The sequence below is a fragment of the Lepisosteus oculatus genome, chromosome 14 (genome assembly GCF_040954835.1).
Source record: "Lepisosteus oculatus isolate fLepOcu1 chromosome 14, fLepOcu1.hap2, whole genome shotgun sequence".
NCBI lineage: Eukaryota > Metazoa > Chordata > Actinopteri > Semionotiformes > Lepisosteidae > Lepisosteus > Lepisosteus oculatus.
The window spans coordinates 36642656-36670262 of record NC_090709.1 but is presented as its reverse complement, the minus strand read 5'-3'; the positions used below and the strand labels follow the sequence as shown (position 1 = coordinate 36670262).

The window sequence follows — 27607 nt, the reverse complement described above, 5'->3', positions numbered from 1 at the left end:
CCAGTACCTGCAGGGGAGACTCCTGGGAAAACACTGAGGCTGCTGATGGGAGAGGTGTGAGTGGGGCCAGCAGGGGGCGCTCTCACCCTGCAGTCTGTGTGGGTCCTGATGCCCCAGTATAGTGACTGGGACACTGGACTGTAAACAGGCGCCGTCCTGCGGATGAGACGTCAAACCGAGGTCCTGACTCTCTGTGGTCATTAACAATCCCAGGGTGTCTCTCGAGAAGAGTAGGGGTGTCACCCTGGTGTCCTGGCCAAATTACCCCCCTGGTCTTTACCCATCATGGCCTCCTAATAACCCCCCTCTCTGAACTGGCTTCATCCCTCTGCTCTCCTCCCCACTGAGAGCTGGTGTGTGGGGAGAGGACTGGAGCTTCATCCAGTTGGGGCTGCACACTGGTGGCGGTAGTGGGATCCCCATGACCTGTAAAGAGCTGCACACTGGTGGCTGTAGTGGGATCCCCATGACCTGCAAAGCGCTTTGAGTGGAGTGCCCAGAAAAGCACTATAGAAGTGTAAGCAATTAAAATTATTATTATAATGACTTTTAAGTTACGTTTGTCAAGAAATGACTTGAGCAAATTGTACTCCTTTTACCTGTGGAGAGGTTGGTCTCCTCTCATGTCTAACCTCCCTGATGCTCCTGTCTCTCCTCCTGTTGCAGTGAGTGAAGGGGACCCTGCAGTCAAGCCCAGACTCCAGCCCCGCCCCTCTGAACTGAGACTGGTGCTGCTGGGCAGGACTGGTGCTGGGAAGAGCGCAGCAGGAAACACCCTCCTGGGCTCAGAGGAGTTTCCCTCTGAAGCCAGCAGCTCCGCGGTCACTCAGGAGAGCCGGAAGAGGACAGGACAAGTGTCTGGGAGACGGGTGACTGTGGTGGACACTCCAGACTGGCTCCACGCCGGACTGTCTGAGGGGGACAGGAGACGGGATGTGGGGCTATGTGTTAACCTGTCTGCCCCGGGACCCCACGCCTTCCTCCTGGTGACCCCGCTGGGCCGATCCTCAGGGGAGGAGAGGAGGACACTGGAGACAGTCCTGGAGATATTCGGGGAGAGTGCCCTGGGACACACCATGGTCCTGTTCACCCACGCTGATGAGCTGACCAGCAGGACGCTGGAGGAGTCTGTGCACACAGACAGCAGGGAGCTCCAGTGTCTGCTGGAGAAGTGTGGGAACAGGTATCACGCCCTCAACAACAAGGACAGGGGCAGCACTCAGGTCACAGAGCTGCTGGAGAAGATAGAGGAGCTGGTAGCAGGAAACAAGGGCAGCTACTACAGCACTGAGACGTACCAGGAGGCAGAGTCCCAGATCAGACAGAGGCAACTGCAGATCCTGAGGGACAGAGAGGAGAGCAAACAGAGGGAGGAGGAGAGACTGAGGGAGAAGCACCAGAAGGAGCTGCAGAACCACCTCCGCAGGATGGAGGAGGAGATCCAGACACGAGAGGAGAAGATCAGAGCGCTGGAGGAGCAGATAACAGAGCTGGAGGAGAGGCTGAGGGAGGAGAGGGATGAGGGGAGGAGGAGAGAGCTGGAGGAGGCGCTGAGGAGAGAGAGAGGGGAGAGAGAGAGGCTGCAGAGAGAGATGGAGGAGGTGAGAGAGGAGCAGGAGAGGGAGAGGAGAGAGAGAGAGGAGACACACAGAAGGGAGATGGAGGGGCTCAGGCAGCACTATGAAGAAAAGGCCAGAGAGGAGGCAGAGAGACACCTGGACCTGGTGAAGCCGCACTTCAGCACAGGAGCAGTGCTACTGGGAGCAGGACTGGGGGCAGCAATAGGGGCCCTAGCAGGGGCCCTGAGGGGCCCAACAGGAGCAGCAGCAGGAACAGTGATAGGAGCTGCAGTCGGAGCTCAGATAGGAGCTTTACTGGGAGGAGAAACCAGAGCAGCACAGACTCACACACAAGAGCGCACACAGCCCGCAGACACACAAAAGCGCACACAGCCCTCAGACACACAAGGGCACACACAGCCCGCAGACACACAAGAGCGCACACAGCCCGCAGACACACAAGAGAACACACAGTAGTCACAACGTAGTCACTCACAACCTGAAGGCACTCAAGAATACATAACCCTCAGACACACAAGAGCACACACAGCCTGCGCAGACACACAAGAGCACACACAGCCCGCAGACACAATGAGCAGACACACACAGCCCACAGACAGGAGATCGAGGAGCTGAGAGAGAGCTGAAGACACTGAGAGAGGAGCAGGAGAGGGAGAGGACAGAGAGAGAGGAGACACACAGAAGGGAGATGGAGGGGCTCAGGCAGAACTATGAGGAAAAGGCCAGAGAGGAGGCAGAGAGACACAGAGAGACTCTCCAGCAGGTCAGTGTGTCGACAACAAAGTTCACTCCAGCAGGACAGGAGCACAGGAGCTGCAGGAGGGAGATCGAGGAGCTGAGAGAGACAGTAGAGAGATACAGAGAGACAGTAGAGAGACAAAACACAGTGATAGACAGACTCACTGTGTGGCATCAGAGACACACAGGAGATACAGGAGAGTGATTGAGAACCACAAGCAGCACATCGAGAAGAAGGTCACAGAAGATGACTGAGACAAGAGCACACACAGCCCGCAGACACACAAGAGCACACACAGTAGTCACAACGTAGTCTCACACACAACCTGAAGGCACTCAAGAATACACAACCCTCAGACACATAGAGAACATACTCAGCCCACTGACACAATGAGCAGACACACACAGGCCACAGACACAACCCTCAGACACACACAGCCCACAGACACAACCCTCAGACACACACAGCCCACAGACAGGAGATAGAAACAGACAGGAGATCGAGGAGCTGAGAGAGAGCTGAAGACACTGAGACAGGAGCAGGAAAGAGAGAGGAGGAGCTCAGGCAGTGTTATCCGAGTGACAGAGAGACACAGAGACACTGCCGCAGGTCAGTCACTGATCCACACAGTCTTTCCCAGCGGGAGAGGAAGACCAGATACTTCCTGGACACAGAGTGAGGACTCTACACTGAAACACTGATCTCTTCCTCGTAAGAGATCCGACTCACTGAAAACCAGCCCTTAGTGTCCCATGTGAAGAAAAACTCATTTTAAATATGTTTTATTTTGATCATGTTTGTATTTTGCTATTCTTTGTATATATATACATAAATGTCATGAATGCTTTTGGATATAATTCTGACATTGTATATGTGTGCGTAACAGAATATATTGTAGCATTTACAGGTTCTTCTCAGGACAAAGGACCAGTGGAGACGCGATAAACGAACCAGGCTTTATTCTTTATCAACCACAGAGTATACACACACATGACGGAACACGCACACATCTTTAGGGTGGTAATTACTTAACGACTTAACAACAAGCTATACAGTACACTTATAGGGGCGCTTCCTCCTCACAACCGGGTGTTACAGTATGTGTATGTGTATATGTGTACTTTATTCTCCTGAGCCCATAATCAAAGAGCAGAACCGGCTCGTCCGGCAACTGGGACTTTATATCTCGTAACGGCGACTTTCCGAGTCAGAAAAGTCATAATTTCGAGATCTAAAGCCGAAACGGCGAGAAACCGCGGCGCGTTTTTTTTTCTTTCCACTCCCTGGCGGACACGGCTTCCACAGAGGAGGGAGAGAAATGGACTTTTATGTTTTTATATCGACTTTATTCTCCTGAGCCGATCATCAAAGAGCAGAACTGGCGCCAAAACCCGCTCCTGGCTCGTCCTCCGGGTGCCGCTGCGGCGCCGGTTGCTAAGCGACGCTCCGAGCCCGAGCGCTCGAGCTCCTCTCGGGGCGGTTTTATTCCCAGCTGAGGAGCCGCTCCTGTCCTGGAAATCCCGGGAAGGACTGGGACTCCCCTCCTGTGGGCTGGGAGGCTCTTCCCGGGTGTTTCCGCAGACGAGGGGAGTCCTGGTGTCCTGGGAAAAGGCCCCCTGTGCTGCGGGCGTCTCCGAGAGAAACGGGCTGTTTGTGTGGGAAGATGCTCTTTCCTCAGGAGGGGAAGAGCCGAGCGGGAAGGAAAGTTCTGGAAGTGCGTCTCCTCTCCGGCTGCTCCGGTCCCAGTGACGGCGACACCGGGACAGGACAGGAGGGACGAGCGGGTCCTCTTTCCCACACGGGGGATTAGTGGGGTCTGTTAGGACACAGGACAGAGAGATAGTGCTTCTAGATAGAGTGCTTCTGTACTTGTAATAATAATAATAATGGTATACGTCTCTCTCACCCGTGTCCTCCGGTCCTGAGGAGTTTTAGAAACTGTCCCATTAAGACCTACAGCAGAGAGCATTCTTACTGGGAAGCATCTTCCCAAATTGTCCTGTACGTGCTGGTAAATCACCGAGTCATGAATCAGTGTTACTGAAGCACATATAGAGATGTACTTGATAAGCGCCGAAGAGCGTGTGATGAAAACTAAGAGGAAACACTGAGTCTGACGCTGAGGTGAGAAGCGGAGAGATACAGTGTGAAGAGTGTGACTTCCAGATCCAAATGTTATAATAATAATAATAATAATAATAATAATAATAATAATACATTTGAATGATGAATGATTGAATGATGGGGTTTGTTAGGACACAGGACAGAGAGATAGTGCTTCTAGATAGAGTGCTTCTGTACGGGTAATAATAATAAAATAAAATAATAATAATAATAAAAATAATAATACATTTGAATGATCTCGCTGCTTCGGCGGACCGGCGCGCGCCGGCTGTTCGATTCTTAACGGTCGCCCGGAGCGCCGCGCGAGCGCGCCATTAAAAAACAAATAAAATAAAAATAAAACCAACTCCAAGCCGTGAACCTGCATCGTCTTCCTCTTCCAGCTCCTCCTCTCCTGAGGGGAAAGAGCGGCCTGCTGTCGACAGGAGGGTGGACACAGACGGGCCCGCTCCCGGAGAGACTCGGAGTGAAAGACCGTCTCTCAGAGAGACTCCAACTCCCCGGACCGGTGGACACGGGTGAGAGAGACGGCCGGCGTCGTCATCATCATCATTATTATTATTATTATTATTATTATTATTATTAGACCAGCAGGGGAGGGCAGTCCGGTTTCCATGACCACGGGGCCGCTGACGATCCGCTTCAGCCCGACAGCAGGTTCGACAGGTCCAGTTCGTGCGGGTCTGCGGGTCGAGCTGAGGACAGGAGACAGCTGTCGGTGCAGAAGCACACGGGTGTGCAAGAGCTGACATGAAAGGGCCGGGTCGTGTTTCTGTGAGTTTTATTATTATAATAATCTACTTTATTTTATTTTATATAGCACCTTTAAAGGTGGGTTCTCAAAGCACTTTACTGAATGACAACAATAAATAAAATATATGTACTGTATACAAGATAAAACAAGTAACAGGTTTCAGGTGTGAAGAAGGCCGAAACGTTGTGTTTTCTTTCTTCTTTCAGCCTGGAATAAACCTATTACTTGTTCTTTTATGAAATCGAGACTGTATTAAATGTGAGTGAACTTCATTATTGTGAACTGTTTTCTCATGTCACTTCCAGCTTCTCAAAGCTTCTTTGAGCCTGTAGTTTATATATAAATATTTATTAATACCGTAACACAAGCACAAGGACAGAAGAACAGGGGTTAACAGCACTGAGCTGGTCTGTATCACCTGATAGTGCCCAGTGTAGAGTCTCACTGCCCCTGACTCTGGAGTCCAGCTTCTCTGATGAGTCTCTATCAGGCTTTACAGACTGCTGGGGTTAACAGCCCTGAGCTGGTCTGTGTCACCAGATAGTGCCCAGTGTAGAGTCTCACTGCCCCTGACATTGGAGTCCAGCTTCTCTGATGAGTCTCTATCAGGCTTTACAGACTGCTGGGGTTAACAGCACTGAGCTGGTCTGTGTCACCTGATAGTGCCCAGTGTAGAGTCTCACTGCCCATGACTCTGGAGTCCAGCTTCTCTGATGAGTCTCTATCAGGCTTTACAGACTGCTGGGTTAACAGCCCTGAGCTGGTCTGTATCACCTGATAGTGCCAAGTGTAGAGTCTCACTGCCCCTGACTCTGGAGTCCAGCCTCTCTGATGAGTCTCTATCAGGCTTTACAGACTGCTGGGGTTAACAGCACTGAGCTGGTCTGATAGTGCCCAGTGTAGAGTCTCACTGCCCCTGACACTGGAGTCCAGCCTCTCTGATGAGTCTCTTAAGAATATTGGTCCATTAAACTGATAAGGTATAAAAACAGGAGAAAGATCTTTATACACAAATACTGTTTGATACACAGTGAAACATCTCAATAGTTTCTTCCAATTACTGTATATATACACATTAAATCTCAACATTTCAATGCAGCACATAAAGTAACACTATTGTACTGTCCCTTTTCTTGGTAATGTTCATCTCCCAACAGAGGATGATAAAGCTGGAATTCAGTTGACTAAAATTAATAGAAAAACCTTCATCTGTAAACGTTCAAGGCACTTGGCAACTCAACAATCACATGTCATTACACAATAATGCTGGCAAAAGGAGCCTTCTTCAAGAGAAGTATTGAGATAAGATACCATCTCCACCATGTTGGAGTCTCCACAGGAACAGGAAGTGGGATGAGGGAAGAAGGAGGGGCTTCAGATGGGAGGCTGCTGTGATTGGATACAAGCTGGGATGGAGCAAAGCTGCTGTTATTGTTCTCTTTAAACATAATTCATTTCATTTAGGTTAAATACATCAGTAAGATATACATTCATATGATTAGAGAATGTTTTAAGTGAGCAACACCTTCTCTCAATCATCTTCTGTGGCCTTTCTCTCTTGTGCTGCTTCAGCTTCTCATTCACACTCCTGTATCTCTTGTATGTCTCTTCTGCTTCGGGGGACTGAAATACCAGACTACTTTACTGTATCTGTCTACAACTGAATTGAGTCTCTCTATTCTCTCTCTGTATCTCTCTACTGTCTCTCTCATCTCCTAGATCTCCCTCCTGCAGCTCCTGTGCTCCTGTCCTGCTGGAGTGAACTGTGTTGTCGACACACTGACCTGCTGGAGAGTCTCTCCGTGTCTCTCTGTCTCCTCTCTGGCCTTTTCCTCATAGTGCTGCCTGAGCTCCTCCATCTCCCTCCTGTGTGTCTCCTCTCTCTCCTCTCCCTCTCCTGCTCCTCTCTCACTCCCTCCATCTCTCTCTGCAGCCTCTCTCTCCCCTCTCTCTCTCCTCAGCTCCTCCTCCAGCTCTCTCCTCCTCCCCTCATCCCTCTCCTCCCTCAGCCTCTCCTCCAGCGCTCTGATCTTCTCCTCTCGTGCCTGGATCTCCTCCTCCATCCTGCGGAGGTGGTTCTGCAGCTCCTTCTGGTGCTTCTCCCTCAGTCTCTGCGGAGGTTCGGTACCTTTTCAAATCCAGTGATCACATCTGCTGATTGGCTGCGACATCATCAGCTGTAGCTCTTCAGGCTCCTCATTGGCTGTTCGTCTTTCAGATGTTTGATCGGTTACCCCCAGCTAGAGCTCAACTCCAGAGGAGACCCGTCACCCCACCAGCATGGGTCCACATGAATATTTCCTGTCATGGGAGATGTCAAAATGGACCCCCTGGTTTGTGTTATGGGTCAGGACCTGATGCTCATCAGAGAAACCCACCTTGGACACACTCCCAGGGGCTGGACTCAGCAGAGCTGGACTGTTGTTCACTCAAGGGCAGAGATTATTGGTAAATGTTTATGATACGCCTTGGTGCTACAGAAGTTTCATCTGAAGTGCAGCACCTCCAACAGCACAGTGTCACAGAGCTCCAGAGGGAACAGCGCCACCTGCTGGTCCACAACCTCCACACACAGCAGCAGCGTCCTGGTTTCCTTACAGTCTCCCAGCCTTGCTGAGCTCCGAGCTCTGAGGGCATCAGGCTACAGAGTGGCAGCTCTGCTGTGTTCATGGGCTGGATCAGTGCAGGCTCAGAGGAGCCTGTGTGACCTTTGTCATGGAAATATAACTATCAAGGAAGCCACAAGAGAGAGTTCTCACCTGAGTAAGGTCTTTATTTCAATATTGCAATATTGGGAGCCCTGCAAAGTGCAACCAGAGACTCAATTTGTTACAAGCAGTACAGGGTTTTTATAAGACGTTGCGCTGTAAAAAAGTTCAGCACTTGGTCCCTTCTAAAACTTCCCCTTTCTCTAAGAGAAAACAGATTACATCATAGAGCCAGAGAAGAAAAAATAGATTTGTTATTCAAAGCTTATCAGTTACTTTCAGCTAATTCTAATGACCCAGACAGCATATATTGTTTTGGTACATTGTCTTCTAAACTAACCTAAACAGTGTACTTTGTTGACGAACTGTTTTCTAAAATTTTGCACGTACTGTAGCACAGCAGTTACATCCTTGAAATATATTATCTAAAAGCACCAATATATTTTTTTCAAAGCTCTCTACATTTTTAAGAATCAATTTACTTATTAGATTTCCACTTCACCTTCCTCACGCTCTCTGTGTGGCTCAGGGGCGTTGCTGTGAGCCGAGAGAGGACGACTGTGTGTTGCTCAAGAGTGACTCCCTCATGGTGAAACACTGTAGTCCTACAGGGTGTCCTTACGCTCCTTCTCTATCTCAGCTGCTCCACAAAGGGCTTCAGTAATCCTTGTATCACTGGGTCGTTCCGAGGAATGCTGGCCATGGCTTCCTTAATGACGTGAACAGACACCTCCGTTCCGAAGTGGGAGACGATCCTGTGGGCCAGGTCCTGCTTCTCGGTGTCTTCAAGTCTACCCCGGGGCATCCCCTCCTGGTGCACCCTTCTACTGGCTGCTCGAGGGCTGAGGAACCAGCTCTAGATACTCAAAGAGGACAGAGGGACTCACTCTGAGGGGCAGAAGTATTTGGGGTCCTGGTCTCAACAGCAGGGACTGCAGAGAGAGAAAGAGACAGAGCCATGTTCACCCTGACCAGCACAGCACCCACAGGACACAGTCTAAAGACACTACTCACCCACAGGACACACAAGATGCATCTCAAGTCAGCTATTGCCTGGCATGATTGTCACACTCACTAGCAGGCCATACTGACCTCTAACCCACCATGTTCTCAGTAGATCTGTTACCTGGCAGCTGCACAATGCGGCTCCACACCCTCTTTTCTCCGTCCTTTGTGGCGCATTTCAGCAACACCAGGTCCAGTCTCATCGCACCGTGGGCCAGGAACACCTCGAATGTGGGGTGGAAATTCGGGCCATAACTGCAGTAAAAGCACTCGGACTGGAAGAACAACAGTAACGCTGTGTTAAAGAGCTAGCAGTCTGTCACGCAGGCAAATCCTTTTTGAGCATGAAGTCAGCTGGACTCCCTCTACAGACTCTGTGACTCTGCTTTCCGCTTCTCTCTCCACTATCCCAATTCTCCTTGACCTCTGACATGACTGGCCACATCCTCTTCCTGTCCTGGGTATTTCAGGTGCTGCTCTTGGCTGGTTCTCTTCTTGTCCCTTGAACTGCTCTTTCCAAGTGTCCTGGTGAGGCTCTGGCCTTCTCCCCCCGTGGTGTTCTTCACGGGTCAGAACTCGGGCCCCTTCCTTTCTCTGTGTATCTGCTGGATGGGTCCACCTGTTTCATTGTTTTGATGATACTGATGATACTCAGATCACCCTTTCATGACCCGAGTCTTTCCTGCTTCTCTCTCTCTAGATCTTTCAGTCTCTCCCTCATGCTCTCTCAACAGTTTGGGTCATAAAGGCCAGTGATCTCCGTCTGTGTCACAGGCGAACCATTACCTCAGGCTGGATTATCTCAGTCTTCTTGCTGCTGCTGGACACTCTGTACGTCGCTTTCGGTGTCAGTTTACAGGTTGAGCTCGTCTTAATGAGGGAGCTCCTGCAGTCCTGCTGCTCGGTGACCTGTGGAGGAGAGGAGAGGACAGGGTGACACTGCTGGGAATGGGGGAACAGAAACATGCCACGACGTTGTGCTGGAGAAACAGACAGACAGAGACAGGAAGTGCTGGAGAGACAGATAGAGGGACAGTGCTAGAGAGACAGGAAGTGCTGGAGAGGTAGACAGGCAGAGAGACGGGAAGTGTTGGGGAGGTAGACAGACAGAGAGACAGGAAGTCCCCCGTACCTGGCTGAGAAGTACGTTCTCAGGGAGCACAAACACATTCAACTTGGACAGCAGGTCCACGCCCTCCCCCGGCCGCAGGAACAGCAGCACCTGTCCCTTGACATTGAATCTGAACACGCTCTTCACGAGGCCCCACAGGGACAGGCCGGCGATGGACACCCTCACATGGGTCTGTGTCACCTCCAGGGGCGACAGCACCTCAAGATTACCACAGCTCACATGGGCCACCGACAGGAAGTCACTCCTGCCTGCAGGAAGACACTGAGTGAGTCATGATTCCTTTGGCTGTTTGTTGTAAGACTGCTCACATCTTCACAGCTTCCATTCCAGTAGAAGAGCCCCACGATTCAGTTACACCCCTAGACTCCACCCCAGCTGTTCCCTGTTTGTTCCAAGGACCCATCCCTCTCAGCTATAAGACTTTGGGCTCAGAGCAGTGGGTGCAGCACCATTGTGGAGTTGGACCACCTTCGGTTCCGACTTGGTTAGTATTTGCCAGTTAGGCCTCAAGTGCCGGGTCAGTGAGATGGGTTTGTAAACCAGAGACCATCAACTCAATGCTGGAGGAGCTTGTCTTGATTAAACCTGAGTACGTTGGCTCCAGTGTGATTCGACAATCAGTCACGTCCACAGTAGAGGACTGCCGGAATGGAGAGGCTCACAAGAGCCAGCTCTGCTCCTCATTGACTTCCATTCCAGCTCATCTTTCAACCTAGTGACATGACACGACACTTAGGGCTGAAGATCACTGATTATTTCTGTTAACGATGTGACATGGCCTTAGGTGGCCATGAATAACTGAATTAAAGTAATGAAGCCTTTAACTGAGATTAATTAAGGGCCAGTAATGAAGCCCTGGGATTGAGGTTCAGTAATGGATTGGAACAGATTTCAGAGGCTGGAGAGAGGGATGAGTCCAGCATATCCCAGAAGCAACCTCATCTTCATTCACACTGTTACACAGAGGGCAAATTGTCACCAGACTCCATGGTAGAGGGTAGAGTCTCCTGCTGTAGCTGAGCTGAAGCTGTACTCACTGTCAATACAGAAACTGTTAACATCGCCTGAGACTCACGGTCATCGATCTCGCAGTGAGGTAGCTGCAGTTCCGTCAGCGCCCCCTGGGGGCAGTGTATGTCAAACAGGGGTCCTGCAGGATGCTGGCCAGTGGGGGACAGGAGCCCCATGTCCCAGTGTGTGGTCTGATACTCCAGTTCGCCCCCCGACGCCATCACAAACACCAGCCCAGCGACACGGCACCAGAACTGACCCGCGGACGGGCAGAGATACCTGCATAGGACACCACACTTTCAACACTCCACAGAGACAGGGGACACCACAGACATCAGGGCATTGACACTGGAGACAAAATAAAGAAATTCTACGCTTGCAGTACAGTGACACAAAGAGAGAACTGGGGCAGGACTGTGACAAAGACACAGCACTGACACTGGAGACACAGAAATATAGAGGTTCCACACTTCCATACTGCAGTCTGGCATGTTTATCCTTATTATTATTATTATTATTATTATTGCTTACACTTATATAGCGCTTTTCTGGACACTCCACTCAAAGCACTTTACAGGTAATGGGGACTCCCCTCCACCACCACCAATGTGCAGCCCCACCTGGATGATGCGACGGCAGCCATAGTGCGCCAGAACGCTCACCACACATCAGCTCTCAGTGGGGAGGAGAGCAGAGTGATGTACTGTAGCCAATTCATAGATTCATGGGAATTATTAGGAGGCCATGATTGGTAAGGGCCAATTGGAAATTTGGGCAGGACGCCGGGGTTACACCCCTACTCTTTTCGAGAAACACCCTGGGATTTTTAATGACCATGGAGAGTCAGGACCTCGGTTTTACGTCTCATCCGAAGGACGGCGCCTGTTTACAGTCCAGTGTCCCCGTCATTATACTTGGGCATTAGGACCCACATGGACCGCAGGGTGAGAGCGCCCCCTGCTGTCCCCACTAACACCTCTTCCTTAGCTAAGAAGAAGCTACTAAATTCCTCTCGTTATTGTTTTAAGGACTAATGATACGTGATATGAGTGCTCCGAGTGTTTAAGTTTCAGTCTGGTGTGAAAGTACACAGGAGACCGTAGTGATGGGCGAGACTGAAGCAATGTATCTATTTTAGTGTAATTTCTCCGTGAAGCTGTCAGGTTGCAGGAGAGCGAGTCTCTGGAAAAAGATGTGACTGTGAAAATCCCTTCTGCTGACTTTTATTCAGATAAACTGCGAGTCCACTGCCATGGCAACTGAGCGCTTCCGCTGAGATACCGCAAGATACTTGGCTGGACCGGGATGACATTATGATTGACGGGCAGCTTAGCGAGTCAGAGGGAGGAGTGGCACAGGAAGTAGACCAGTGGCCTTGTGGGAAATGGAGTTTACCTAGACCGCTGTCGTGCAAGTGAGCAGAACAGACATCTGGCAGCTCCTCACTGGGAGCACAGGAAACTGTGCATTTAAAATAACGAGACAAACAAGGGGTCTGTATGTAGCATCGAGCAGTGTGTTCTGGAATTCTGTTTGTCCTGAAGGTCTTTCGGCCTCAAAATATGCCTTTTAGTGATGTTCAGGACTTCTTATGTTTTAATCTCATTTTTGCTTGTTAAGCAAAGGATGGCAAAAAAGACCAAAATATCAGGTACCTGTAGGTTTCCTTCCTGTTCTGAAATTTTATTTCAGGAGTGAATTCAGTCACGTTCCCTGGGACCTGAAAACGAATTGAGATGTCACAGGTGTGGAGGTAAAGATACAGGTGTCTCTCCAGTGTGGGAGAGGAGATGTCACAGGTGTGGAGGTAAAGACTCAGGTGCGTCTCCAGTGTGGGAGAGATGTCACATGTGTGAAGGTAAAGAATCAGGTGTCTCTCCAGTGTGGGAGAGGAGATGTCACAGGTGTGGAGGTAAAGATACAGGTGTCTCTCCAGTGTGGGAGAGGAGATGTCACAGGTGTGGAGGTAAAGATACAGGTGTCTCTCCAGTGTGGGAGAGGAGATGTCACAGGTGTGGAGGTAAAGACTCAGGTGCGTCTCCAGTGTGGGAGAGATGTCACATGTGTGGAGGTAAAGACTCAGGTGCGTCTCCAGTGTGGGAGAGGAGATGTCACATGTGTGGAGGTAAAGAATCAGGTGTCTCTCCAGTGTGGGAGATGAGATGCCACAGGTGTGGAGGTAAAGATACAGGCAGGTGTGTCTCCAGTGTGGGAGATGAGATCTCACAGGTGTGGAGGTAAAGACTCAGGTGTGTCTCCAGTGGGGGAGAGGAGATCTCACACGTGTGGAGGTAAAGACTCAGGTGTTTCTCCAGTGTGGGAGATGAGATGTCAGAGGTGTGGAGGTAAAGACCTTTCCTGGAGGTATAAACACTTACTTTGGTTCTGCTAACTTCATCAGGCTCATCTCCCACAGACAGTGAGCCCCCAGTCTCAGGTATCCCAGACAGTGAGCCCTTAGTCTCAGGTGCCCCAGGTGAATATTCCTCAGCTGCTGGACCTGTTGAAAGAAAGAGCTGGGCATCACAGAGTGACAGGCGTGAGTCTGTCTCGGTATCTCAGTTGCTACAAACTGTTGAATACAGCTGTCTGATCTTCTGAGACGACCTGACTGCTGTTTTGACACCATCATCATGATAATGGGCTCGTTATGGATCTGGTGTGATGCTGCTCACTGTGTTTAGAGTCCACTGTGATTCTCGCGCTGTGCAGACATCTGGGTTCCTCTGCGTGTTCAGGATCCCTCTGTTTCCTGTATTTTAGAATACTTACTTCATATCGAAGTCTAATCACACTCCTAGAGAAAGTGTGGATCATCCTGGATCAGAAGGGACAGTCAGTGAATCCGAGCAAACGCTCTTCCTGTTGTGAACTCGTGACTCGCACTAATATTCTTACAGGACCTTGAGAGAGAGGGTCAGTGATGTAGGAGAGAGAGCTGTGTGTCAGTGTGCCGTACAGACAGAGGGTCAGTGATGTAGGAGAGAGAGCTGTGTGTCAGTGTGTCGTACAGACAGGGGGTCAGTGATGTAGGAGAGAGAGCTGTGTGTCAGTGTGTCGTACAGACAGAGGATCAGTGATGTAGGAGAGAGAGCTGTGTGTCAGTGTGTCATACACACAGAGGGTCAGTGATGTAGGAGAGAGAGCTGTGTGCCAGTGTGTCGTACAGACAGAGGGTCAGTGAGGTAGGAGAGAGAGCCGTGTGTCAGTGTGTCGTACAGACAGAGGGTCAGTGAGGTAGGAGAGAGAGCTGTGTGTCAGTGTGTCGTACAGAGAGGATCAGTGATGTAGGAGAGAGAGCTGTGTGTCAGTGTGCTGTACAGAGAGAGTACTGTACTTCCTCTTCTCTATCTTCTGCAGAAGTTTTCTGTCCATCATGTAAGGAAAGACTCATTTCTGCCACCATGTCCTCTATCTTCTCCAGCAGCTCTGTGACCTGAGTGCGGTCGCCCCTGTTCTTGTTGTTGAGAACATGATACCTGTTCCCACACTTCTCCACCAGACACTGGAGCTCCTTCCCTCTTCTCTCAATGTGCTGCTCAATGGTTGTGTCTCTCAGTGTGTCCCCCCAGGTGAACAGCACTATTGTGTGTCTCAACACTCTCTCACTGAGAAGCTCCAGATGTTCTCTCATCTGATAAACAACACAGACATTTTTCCAATGTCTTCCTTGCTCATCTTTACCAAGGGCGCCAATACTTCAGGAGGGCCCTGTAGAGTCCCACTAACACTCTGAGTGTCCAATGGCAGTTCAGACACATATGGGACTCCTGTGTTCAGAATGAACCTTTATACCACCTTATTTTAAAAATACATGTAAAAAACTGTAAAATCATTCAGTCCGTCCTGATTCTTCAGTAGTGAGTCTAAAATGTCACACTTCATAAAGAAATGTTTGGGACTCAGCCACCTGGCTGGGAAATCTGTGTGTTGTATAGTTTCAAACCGCTTAGAAACTAACTACTGTGATGCACACTGAAGAGAACTAGCATGATGTTAGTTTAAAAACAGTGAAGCTGACAAGCTGGAGGAACTGAGTCTCTTTAGTCTGAAGGGAGTGTCCCACACTGACAGGGTGAAGATAGGGAACCACGTACAAAGAAAATATTCAACATCCTCAGTGACAGTCAGTCATCATTAAAGACCAGTTAGATATTGAAACCTCAGAGTTCCTCAATATTTAACACTGAAGCTCAAAGCAACACTAAGACTTAAAATCAGGAGTGGGAGGCTCTACTGTACACAGAGGGGGGTGGGAGAGGGGAACAAGCTGCCCAGCCCTGTTGTTGAAGATGATACCCTGGCTTCTCTCCAGACACAGCTGGATGAGCTCCTCCAGTCAGGACATGGGGCTCTACTGTACAGAGAGGGGTTAAGGGAGGGAACAAGCTGCCCAGTCAAGACAGTACAAACAGCTGCATGAGACCCTGGAATCATTACTAATTATGGGCCAAATAAATTCTTCTGTTGTTCATCTGTACTGATTCCTCTCTGGTATTATCAGCTGTACAATAAACACGGCCCCTGAGCAACAAACAGGAAATGTTCATATCCGAGCGAGTCTGAGCATCATGAATACTAACAGTGTGAATCCAATACCATCAGCACACAGTCAGGTTTAACATCAATCATTCTACCTTAAATAAACACCTTATTAAAATATTTAGTGAATCCCAAACAGCTTGAGTTTACACTACCGATCTCTGATCGCTGACAAGAGAAAGTGAAAGTAAAACAGTTTCTGTCTCTCTCCTAGTTCAGACCCTGTGTGTCTGACAGACAGAACAAACTCCCAGCCGACAGGAAGACACTTCTCCAGCTGCTGCTGTGCTCTGTGACAGAGAAGAGTCCCTCAGTGACTCCCTTACCGACACTCTGACAGGTAGAACAAGAGAAAACTCACCAGGGCTGAGCGCTAAGCTCCTAAACTCTGCCATCTCTCTCCGTCTCTTCCTGGTGATCCGAAGGGCAGGACTTTGTCCTCTCAGTGGCCCTTGATAAATTTACTGGGTTCAGTTAATGACTAACTCACCAGAGCAGAATGAAGTCTTGGGCGCTGCCTGATATGAACGTTTCTGGTATATCTCATCACTTAGGAATTTAAAAATGCTTTTAAAATTATTTTTCATAAGCAAACTCTCGTTTGGGGTTCTGGAAAGTTGATCTAAAAGGATCTCCAAAGCACTTTACAGTCAGGGACCCCACTTCATCCCACCTGCAAACAACTGAGAAGAGGGAATTTGGGGAGTACAGACCGAACCCCGACTAAACAACACCCCTGACCAGCAGTGGGGTCACTGGAGTCCACACCCCTACTCTCACACACAGTGTCCTGATCTGTACTGAACAGCAGTCGGGACACTGGGGTCCACACCCCTACTCTCACACACAGTGTCCCGGATCTGTACTGACCAGCAGTCGGGACACTGGGGTCACACCCCTACTCTTACACACAGTGTCTTGGGATCTGTACTGACCGGCAGTCGGGACACTGGGGTCCACTGGGGTCCACTGGGGTCCACACCTGTCTGGATCTATGAAGTCAATGAGGCGCTGCAGTACTGCGCAGTCCCCGCCAGGGGGAGACAAGGCACCAGAAGTCAGAGGCCGGAGCTGAACTGCTTCAGGAGAGAGACAGATTGGGTAAACAGCAGGCCAGAGAGAGAAGGAGAGCAGACAGTAGATAACACGCTGCAGATAACAGACCTGAGGATTTCATCGGCTTGTTCCCCCCTCCCACCCCTCTCTGTGTACAGACCCTCTCTTAACCGCAGATGCCTGAGCGCAGATTGACCCCGACCTCCCCCCACCCCCCTTGTCTGAGCTGCCCCCCCAGAGCCCGTGACGGTCTGGGGCCGAGTACAGTTTGAGGACAATCTCCTTTCTTCCACCAGCTCCTCCAACGCAGACTCTCAGTCGGCTCTTCTGCAGCGTCAATCCCTCCCCAGAACAAACACAAACCACACCGCTGCTTCTCCGTTTTTATTCATCTGTTCACAGAGCATACAGAGACCGGGGGCTCCCTCCCTCACGAGGAACCCCAGGCCACGGCCAGGCGGAGAAAGGAGAGCGATCCGGTGGGGTCTGGGGATTTTGGACCAAGGGGTGGTCTTAGTCCTCTGGGCGTTACTGTGGCGAAATACTCCCTCCTGTCTTGCTTTTAAGGTCCAATTTCCTTTTTTATTGAAATAAAATCTCTTAGGAAACTTAGGGACTTAGGAAACACAAACAAAGACCTCAGAGGAGAAACCGCCCTCCTCCCCTCCCCTCACTCACGATGAACGCAAGAAGGTTAAAAATGAAGACGACCCGCGACCTCACAGGCGTGTCCGTGGGAGTCTGCTTGAGCGACGCAGAAACACGTCCACGCCTGGGGCTCGCCTGCCATTCCCACACAAGAGAGCAACAGGAATCGGAAGTCCAGGGCTCCGTCTCTCGCCGGGGAGCGTGGGTGGTGTTGTTTTTGTGGGTGGGGGTGGGAGAAGGGAGTGAAACACCCCCACCCCACGATCATTTCACTCGCTGCCATCGATCGATCGATTATACAACGACAAATCATGGAGAACCATTCCAGTTCCTCACGGTGAAGGAAGAGTAGCACCACCTCCGCTCTCACTGAAATACTCTCCATCAATAAGACGCACGAGTCTTTCCGTCAATAAGATAGATAAATAAATAAGCCACGCAGGAAATCAATCAATAAACAAACAGAGCGATAAGGCGCCACGGGCGTCTCCACCCACGAGTCCCGGACTCCCCTCTCCGGGCGGCAGCGGTCCGGGTCTGAGCTCGGGTTCGGGTCCGGCTGGCCGGTATGGGTATCGGTATCGGGCCGGACTCGAGGGCCTCTCCCGTCACAGTCGGACTCCACCCAGAAGGGGGGCGGGGGGGGTTACAGGTCATAGGTCACAGGTCGGAGCTGCAGCTGAGGTACTGAGAGACGCCAACCAGGAGCAGCACCTCCCCGGTCTTCGTCACTTCGGCCGCCGCCCCCTCTTCCTCCCCCGCCTTCCCGCCCTCCCTGCCCCTGCCCCTCGGGGGGAAAGCTGGCGGCGGGCAGCGCCAGTTCGGACCTGGGCTCCTCGGAGACGTAGATCTGGAGACACAGCGCGGCCACCAGCAGCAGGAGCAGCTGCTGAGTGGAGCTGCGGGGCTCGGCCGCCGGGGGGTGGTTCTGCACCTGGGGGAGAGAGAGGTCAGGGTCAGGGAGTCACGCTCGCTGGGGTTCGGGCTGGATGATATTAATAATAATAATAATACACTTCTATAGCTCTTTCCTGGACACTCCACTCAGAGCTCTTTACAGGTCATAGGGATCCCACTATCGCAACCAGTGTGTAGCTCTTTATAGGACATGGGGATCCCACTACCACCACCAGTGTGCAGCCCCAACTGGATGACGCCCTAACACTAACACTACCACTGATAACAACAGTACTAACACTAACACTAATACTGCTAACAATAGTACTACTACTAACACTAATACTGATAACAATAGTACTACTACTAACACTAATACTACCACTGATAACAATAATACTAATAACACGACTGCTACTACTACTACTGCTGACAATGCTAATAATACTACTAATACTACTACTGATAACAATAGTACTACTACTAACACTTAAAATACTACTGATAACAATAGTACTACTACTAACACTAATAATACTACTATTACTAATAATACTAATAATTATTAGTATTATTATAAATTACTAATACTAATAAGTATTAATACTAATAATACTACTGCTACTACTACTGGTAACACTAATAATACTACTAATAGTACTATTACTACTGATAATACTAATAATAACACTAATAATACTAATACTCTACTAATACTACTGATAACGATAATAGTAGTAATACTACTAATAGTAATAATACTACTAATACTAGTAACAATCTCCTTCACACAAGAACTGCACACACGGTGTACAAATCAGCTGACTGGAGAGTAATTTCCGACGGTGATAAATACAAGAAATAGAACTGACCTTGTTGGTTTCTCTAAAAACACTACAAGTCCTGTCAAAGACAGGATATGCTCCACTAGAATTGTTGTCTCTGACCGGTGAGAAATTTAGCTTGTTGTGCGAAGGACTCAGCAAGAAGAGATGTGTCAATTCAGGTGCAGTTGTTTATCGTGAGGGAAAGCACAGATAATATGGGCTTTAATGAATTAACAGTGAAAGTGTAGCAGGGGGCCTCGTATGGACTGCGGTTGTGATTAGTTTTTGTTATTTGCATTTAAAGATTTTGCTTTTACATGAAACATAATGCAGGAGTAGCTGCAGCCTAGGTAGACGTGCCGAAAACCACGTTACGTTCTTATTATTTACTTTATTATTTATTATTTCTCACTGAACACTAGCGCCCCTCTATGATCACACACTAAACACACTGCTGTGCCACTGTGATCATACACTGAACACAGTACTGTCCCCACTTAGTTGACACACTGAACACACTACTGTCCCACTGTGATCACACACTGAATACACTACTGTGCCACTGTGATCACACTATGAGCACTGTATTGTCCCATTATGATCACACACTGAACACTGTACTGTGCCACTGTGATCACACAGTGAACACTGTACTGTGCCACTGTGATCACACAGTGAACACTGTACTGTGCCACTGTGATGACTCACTGAACACTAGCGTCCCACACCGAACACAGTACTGTCCCACTCTGATCACACACCGAACACAGTACTGTGCCACTGGGATCACACACCGAATAGAGTACTGTCCCACTCTGGTCATTCAATGAACACAGAACTGTCGCACTGTGATTACTCACTGAACACACTACTGTGCCACTTTGATCACACAGTGAACACTACTATACCACTGTGATTACTCACTGAACACACTACTGTGCCACTTTGATCACACAGTGAACACTACTATACCACTGTGATTACTCACTGAACACACTACTGTGCCACTTTGATCACACAGTGAACACTACTATACCACTGTGATTACTCACTGAACATACTACTGTGCCACTTTGATCACACAGTGAACACTACTATACCACTGTGATTACTCACTGAACACACTACTGTGCCACTTTGATCACACAGTGAACACTACTATACCACTGTGATTACTCACTGAACACACTACTGTGCCACTTTGATCACACAGTGAACACTACTATACCACTGTGATTACTCACTGAACACACTACTGTGCCACTTTGATCACACACTGAACACAGTACTGTCCCATTTAGTTGACACACTGGACACAGTACTGTGCCCCACTGATCACACACTGAACACACTACTGTACCACTCTGATCACACAGTGAACACTGTACTGTGCCACTGGGATCACACAGTGAACACTGTACTGTCCCACTGTTATTACACAGTGAACACACTACTGTACCACTGTTATTACACAGTGAACACACTACTGTACCACTCTGATGACACACTGAACACAGAACTGTGCCTCTCAGATGCCACACTAAAAACACTACTATGCCACTGTGATTACTCACTGAACACAGTTCTGTCCAACTATTATCACACTCCGAACACACTACTGTCCTACTGTGATCACACTCCGAACACACTACTGTGCCACTGTGATCACACACTGAACACAGTCCTGTGCCACTGTGATTTCTCACTGAACACTAGCGCCCCACTTTGATCACAGTACTGTCCCACTGTGACAACACGCTAAACACAGTACTGTCCCACAGTGTCTGTATGAACCCCTCTCTCTCTCAGGTCTCTCGCTCTCTCTCTCACTCTCTCAACTCAATTCAAGGTGCTTTATTAGCATGACCGATGGGTACAATCAGTGTTGCCAAAGCAGATAAAAATAATAAAATTAACATGGAACAAAACAAAAAATAGAAGTAAAATAAAATCTACAGACATTTACAACAAAGACATATTATAAAATATTGACATATACTGTAGGCGGCTGGAGCATTATTGGGAGACAGACTCACTGTTCCTCAGGCTGTGACAGGAGATCACACACTGGGCTGCCAGATCAACTGAGTTCCCTCCTCCCTCTCCCAGTAGGATTGGGACCTGTTGTGGTTTTGGCAAGTGTGGGAACTCTGGGATTAGATTTCTGAATTTCGGGAAGAATGTTTCTCTAATACCAGAGTATCTGTCACAGTGCAGTAGGAAGTGCACCTCTGTCTCTATTTCTCCCCGCTGGCAGTGGGAGCACAGCCTGTCCTCTCTGGACAGCCAGGTCTGCCTGTGTCGCCCAGTTTCTATGGCCAGGTTGTGGTCACTGAGCCTGTACTTCGTCAGGGTCTGTTTCTGTTTGCTATTTTTTATTTTGGTCAAATATTCAGCTAGTGTGTATTGTCTGTTTAGGGTTCTGTAGCATTCCAGTTTATGTTGTGTTTGTGTGTGTGTGCCAGTGTGTGAGATATTGCTGTTTGATCTGTGCTGTGATGTGGTTGAGTCTGGGTTGTGGTGCTCTAGCAGTGCTGTCCTGAGGCTGGTTAGTGTCGGTGTGGCTCAGGTTAGTGAGCCTCAGGACCAGCTGGCTCAGGGGGCTCTGCTTTGGGCTCAGCAGGGCTTTGTGGTGGTAGGAATTTTGGTCGCTGTTTTTTAGGTGTAGCCAATACTTTAATATTCTTTTCTGTATGTTTATCAATAGTGGGTCCTGGCCTAATTCGGCCCTGCACCCGTTGTTAGGAGTTTTTCTCTGCACACGGAGGATGTTTCAGCAGTTTCTGTGGGGTGTTTGTCCCATTGGGTGTAATCCTGGTCTGTGAGGGGACCCCACACTTCACTGCCGTATAGGGCAATGGGTTGGATTACCCTTTCAAATATTTGGAGCCAGATTCTTGTTGGTGGGTTGATGTTGAAGAGCCTCCTTCTTATTGCGTAGAAAGCCCTGAGTGCCTTCTCCCTCAGTGCCTTCACTGCCAGGTCAAAACTCCCGGAAGAGCTGATGGTGAGACCGAGATATGTGTAGCTGGATGTGTGCTGTAGTGGAAATCTAATGAGTTAATTGATTCTTAAAAATGTAGAGAGCTTTACAAAAAAATATATTGGTGCTTTTAGATAATATTTCAAGGATATAACTGCTATGCTACAGTACGTGCAGAATTTTAGAAAACAGTTTGTCAACAAAGTACACTGTTTAGGTTAGTTTAGAAGACAATGTACCAAAATAATATATGCTGTCTGGGTCATTAGAATTAGCTGAAAGTAACTGATAAGCTTTGAATAACAAATCTAGTTTTTCTTCTCTCGCTCTATGATGTAATCTGTTTTCTCTCCCAATATTGCAATATTGAAATAAAGACCTTACTCAGGTGAGAACTCTCTCTTGTGGCTTCCTTGATAGTTATATTTCCATGACAGTGCTCCAATGTGTTGTTGTTCAGTGTGAATTTGTACCTGTTTCTCTCTTTGTTTCTCGCGAGACTGAGTGAGTGAGTGGGCGGAGCTTCGGTGGGTTTGATCGTGTGGCGGTGTTTCTTCACTAGTTTTGTGTTTTTCTGTCTTTTATGGGGAAAAGCGGGGTTTATTTTCTCGTCATGGCCGGTTCTGGAGGCTCTGATCCTCCAGACCTCTCCTTTGAGAAATTAACAAGACGCCATGGTGTGAAAATCTCCCCTGCGGAGATTGAGAGGTGCGTTCTTGCGGTCGGGGAGGTCGTGGGCTGCAGGAACATCAGGTCCGCTTCCCGCATGAGTGGAGGGATAGTCATTTTCCTGCAATCTACCGATCTGGCAAACACCCTGGTGGAGAAGGGAGTCGTCTTGGACGGCACCATCACCCTGGTACTGCCTTTCGCGGCCCCGGCACGTCGTCTCTTTCCGGAGACAAGTCTACGTCATCTTAAAAAACCCCACAGAAGAGATCAATGTGGCCCTTAAATTTCGGATTGACAGCTGTGACTACGTTGTATTCGTGACTTCGGAATTGATGAAGTGCTTCAGGTGCGGGAGCGAGGGGCATGTGGTGAAGAACTGCCCGGAGGTGGAGGAAGAGACGGGCAGGGAGCCTCAGCCCCAGGGCGCACAGGAGGCTAGCCGACAGCGTCAGGCAGCGGGGAGCGGAGCAGCGCAGGGAGGCAGCGGGGAGTCAGAGCCCACGGCCGGGGTGCAGGAGAGGAGATCGCTGGAGGGAGCAGGTGAGCCCGAGCCGGTGGTGTCCCAAGCAGGAGAGCAGACAGTAAAGAGTGGACCACCGCAGCCCTCAGAAGAGCAGGGAGCCCCCCACACCGGAGAGGGGCTCGGGTGCGAATGACTTCAGTGATCAGGAGAGATGGCGCCTGAAGAGCCTTTTAGGTAAGATCAAGGCAGGACCTCAGCACGAATGAGTCCTGTCTCTCACATCACATCACTATCCGTCTGCGTGCTACATGTCTGTTTGTGTTTTATGTTCTTTCTTTTTTTATTTTCAGCAAACATGGGCGACATTAGGATAGGGAGTTTGAACACCAATGGGTGCAGGAGAGCTTTGAAGCGAGCTGCGGTGTTGGAGATTATCAAAGAAAAGAGCCTGCAGGTGACTTTCCTGCAGGAGACCCACACCGACAGCTCCAACATCGTCGCCTGGCAGCGGGAGTGGCAGGGGGACATCGTGTACAATCTGTGAGCGCGGGGGTCGCGGTGCTGTTCTCTGTGGGGTTCAAGCCCCTCTCTATCGCCGTCTAGGAGGTGGTGAAGGGTCGCCTGCTACTCGTGCAAGTAGTTCTCGGGAAGAAAACCTTTGTTTTTATTAACGTTTACGCACCCACTGACGGCGGGGAGAGGGTCACCCTCTTCAGGGAGCTTGAAAATGCACTGGCGACCTGCCAGCCTGAAGAGCTGGTCTTCCTGGGGGGGATTTTAACTGCACAGAAAGCAGCACACTGGACAGGAATCACGCAGAGCCACATGGCCCATTGGCCAGGGAGCTGGGCAGAATCCTCGTCAACTCTGACCTCACTGACATCTGGAGGAGATGTCATGGGGACACGAGGCAGTACACCTGGGCCCAGGTCAGGGGGAATACCCTCTCTCTGGCCAGGCTAGACCGATTCTACTGCCGTAAACATCATTACAGCATCGTCAAGCAGTGCTCCATTTGTCCAGTGGGCCTGTCGGACCACTGTCTCACTGTCTGCACAGTCGTTGTGCCATCAGTGAGGTCCCGCTGTGCCTACTGGCACTTTAATACCCAACTGCCTGACGATGCTCACTTCTGTGACTGCCTCGTGTTCTTCTGGCAGCAATGGAGGAGTCAGAAAGCCCACTTTGTCTCCCTGAGGCAGTGGTGGGATATTGGCAAGGTGCAGATTCACCAGTTCTGCCAGCAGTACACCGGAAGTGTCACGAGAGGTATCCGTGAGTCCATGAAGGCTCTGGAGAGAGACATTCTGGAGCTCCACCAGGCTCTGGAGTGTCGTGCAGACAGGAGGCTAATTGATGACCTCCACAACCCAAAAAGAATCACTCATCGGCCTGCTGGACACAAAAGTACAGAGCTCTAATAAATTCTAGGGTTCAGATTGCATCATAGGTAGACGCCCCGACTCGCTACTTCTTCGGCCTAGAGAAGAAACCAGGCCAGAGCCGGCAGATCCACTGCCTGCGCTCGGAGACAGGGCAGGAGCTGCACGAGGCCGGGCAGATCCAGCAGAGGACCGTGCAGTTCTACAAAGCGCCCTTCTCCAGCGAGGCTAGTGAGGACTCGGTCCACACATGCAGGTTCCTTGAAGACCTTCCACAGGTCCCCGAAGACGAGAGGGCAGGGCTGGAGAGGCCTCTCTCCCTGGAGGAGCTCTCCACCGCACTCAGTGGCTTGAGCAATGGCAAGACCCCTGGTCTCGATGGGCTGCCAGCCGAATTCTATCGTGCCTTCTGGGCTGTGCTGGGACCTGACCTGCTCGATGTATATTTGGAAAGTCTGGAGCAGGGGGACCTGCCACTGAGCTGCAGGAGAGCTGTTGTCACCCTGCTGCCCAAGAAATGGAGACCTGTTGCCCTGCTGTGTGTGAATTATAAAATCCTGTCCAAGGCTCTGGCCAACAGGCTGAGGGTGGTGCTGGGGTCCCTGGTGCACTCCGACCAATCGTACTGCGTGCCCGGAAGGTCAATCTTTGATAACATATTTCTGATTCAAGATGTTTTGGCCACCTCCAGACTATTGGGTTTAGATACTGGTCTCATTTCGTTAGACCAGGAAAAGGCCTTCGATAGGGTTGAACATCAGTATTTGTGGAGGACCATGAGGTCCTTGGGGTTCAGCCCCGTCTTTGTTGCCATGATTCAGGTGCTGTACAGTGACATCTTCAGTGTGCTAAAGGTCAACGGAGGGCTGAGTGCTCCGTTTCCAGTGCGGAGGGGAGTCAGGCAGGGCTGTGCACTCTCAGGAATGCTCTACTCCCTTGCCATCGAGCCTCTGCTACATCAGCTGCGCCGGGTCATCAAGGGGCTGTCCATCCTGGGCTGCCCCGACTCCACTGTCAAGATCTCGGCGTACGCTGATGACATCATGGTTGTGGTCAGTGGAGAACAGGATGTCAGGGCGCTACAGACAACTTTGAGTGATTTCCAGCGGCTATCATCAGCCAAAGTAAACTGGGCCAAGAGTAGCGCCCTACTCCTGGGGGAGTGGAGCGAGATGGGTCCCCCAGTCTTGCCAGAGAGGCTCAGCTGGACCAGAGGGGGACTCAAATACCTGGGGGTGCACCTGGGGGATGAGGCCAGCGTGAAAAAGAACTGGGAGGGGCTCCTTGAAAAAGTGAAAGGTCGTCTGGACCGCTGGCGCTGGCTGCTCCCCCAGATCTCCTACAGAGGCCGGGTTCTGATTGTCAACACCCTGGTGGCTTCGATGTTGTGGCATCGCCTGGTGTGCCTGGAGCAACCAGCCGGACTGGTCGAGGAGCTGCAGGCCACGCTCCTCGACTTCTTCTGGGACGGACTGCACTGGCTGCGGAGGGGCGTCCTCTATCTGCCCAGAGAGGACGGAGGGCAAGGACTCATCGACATCCGGAGCCGGGTGGACGCCTTTCGCTTGCAGGCAGTGCAGAAGCTGCTGTTCGGCCCGGCCTCGCTGTCCTGGAGGGAGCTGACCTTCACCCTGCTTTGTCGAGCAGGACACCTCGGGCTCGACTGTGTGCTCTTCCTGATGGACACCAGCAGGGTTGACCTGTGTCCACTGCCGCCTTTCCAGGGCAGTCTCCTGGAGGCTTGGCGGCATCTGCGCGTGCAGAGAGAAGAGGAGCGGCCCAGTCTATACTGGACACTCAGGGAACCATTAATACACAATCTACGAATGGACATAGAACCGGGCCGCTCCTTGGACTTCACCAGCAGACTGGTCCACGCCAACGTCACACAGCTCCACCACCTGCTGGACGTGGATCAGGGCTGCTGGCGCAGCGTGGAGTGGGCGTGTGACGCGCTGGGACTACACTCGCGGCGGTGTGTAGACAGGTTTCTTAGCTTCGCTCTGCTCTGCCTCTCCAGGAGATGCTGCTGATCCAGGGTCTGTTTGAGGATCATCGCATTCCAACCACACAGCCTCCTTTCCCTGGTCTGCTAGTGTCTCCTGCGCTCAGTCCCGGACCGACGGGATCTCTCCTTGAGCCCCTTGCCTCAGAGGAGAGGTCTCTAGCTGGTGTTGGGGGGAAATGTCTGTACAGACTAGTTGTAACATCTAGGCACCAGGCCCAGCTGTCCGCTCTCCCTGACACTCCCTGGAGGGCTTGTCTGGGAGTGCTGGATGACGTCCGGCCTGCCTGGGGTAGCGTCTACAGATTTCCCCTCAACAAGAGGGCTGGTGATCTGCAATGGAGGGTCCTGCACACCATCCTTGGGGTCAACTCATTTGTGTCGGTTCTGGACCCGGCTGTGTCTGACGCCTGTCCCTTCTGCGCTCAGAGGGAGACGGTGTTCCACTGCTACAGCGCCTGCCCCCGCCTGTCGCCCATGTTTGCCGTACTGATCCGGCTCTTCACCAAACTTGGCCTGGCCTTCAATGATGTTATTTTCGTGTTTGGGGTAGGTCGTACAAAAAAACGGAAAAACTCAGACCCTCCTCGCCAATTTTCTGCTGGGCCAGGCCAAACTCACCATCTACAAGACTCGGAAAAATAAGATCTCTGGTTCCGGGTCTGTAGACTTGGTGAGGATGTTTGAAGGGTTGGTGAAGAGCAGGATATCGTTAGAATTTTTGTTTGATAAATCTCATAATGACCTCGGAACATTTGAAAAGCTTTGGTGTTTTGGAAATGTCCGGACTGTAAATAATAAGAGTTTTATTCCAATTATGATTTTATTTATTTTTATTTTTTTCATTTTATTTTTATTTATTTTTTCTTAATTCTTAAAATGGGGTTTTTTGTATCGCACCTCCAGCTACAGGGGGCGCTGCTGTGTGGAGCAGGACAGGAGCAGGTGGAGTCAGTCCAGGGTGTTCTGGGGGACGGGGGGCTCGGCCGGCCAGCGTTGAGGTTTAGGGGTGAGGGCGGCGGGGCAGGGGGGTGAATACTACCCCCCAGGGGCGTGGGCACTGTAGGTACTGCTGTCGT

The 27607-nt window shown here is 50.3% G+C and overlaps 2 protein-coding genes across 2 annotated transcripts in view; one reads left to right on the top strand and one right to left on the bottom strand.

The window, feature by feature from the left end:
• Window positions 1-4068, top strand: part of LOC138242592 (GTPase IMAP family member 8-like) — a 31281-nt gene extending 27213 nt beyond the window's left edge. Inside the window, exons 6-7 of the mRNA XM_069198131.1 lie at window positions 667-1547; window positions 3901-4068. Coding sequence (XP_069054232.1) covers window positions 667-1547; window positions 3901-4068 — 1049 coding nt within the window. The remainder of the gene's footprint in view (window positions 1-666; window positions 1548-3900) is intronic.
• A 4669-nt stretch (window positions 4069-8737) lies between these two features.
• LOC138243462 (uncharacterized) lies at window positions 8738-13547 on the bottom strand. Its single transcript, XM_069199093.1, has 7 exons — window positions 13432-13547; window positions 12709-12773; window positions 11118-11332; window positions 10043-10290; window positions 9697-9819; window positions 9032-9185; window positions 8738-8837 (listed from the first exon to the last, which is right to left on the bottom strand). Exons 3-7 carry the CDS (start codon window positions 11272-11274, stop codon window positions 8770-8772), a joined length of 750 nt encoding a protein of 249 aa, XP_069055194.1. The 5' UTR covers window positions 11275-11332; window positions 12709-12773; window positions 13432-13547; the 3' UTR covers window positions 8738-8769.
• Window positions 13548-27607: the final 14060 nt, after the last annotated feature.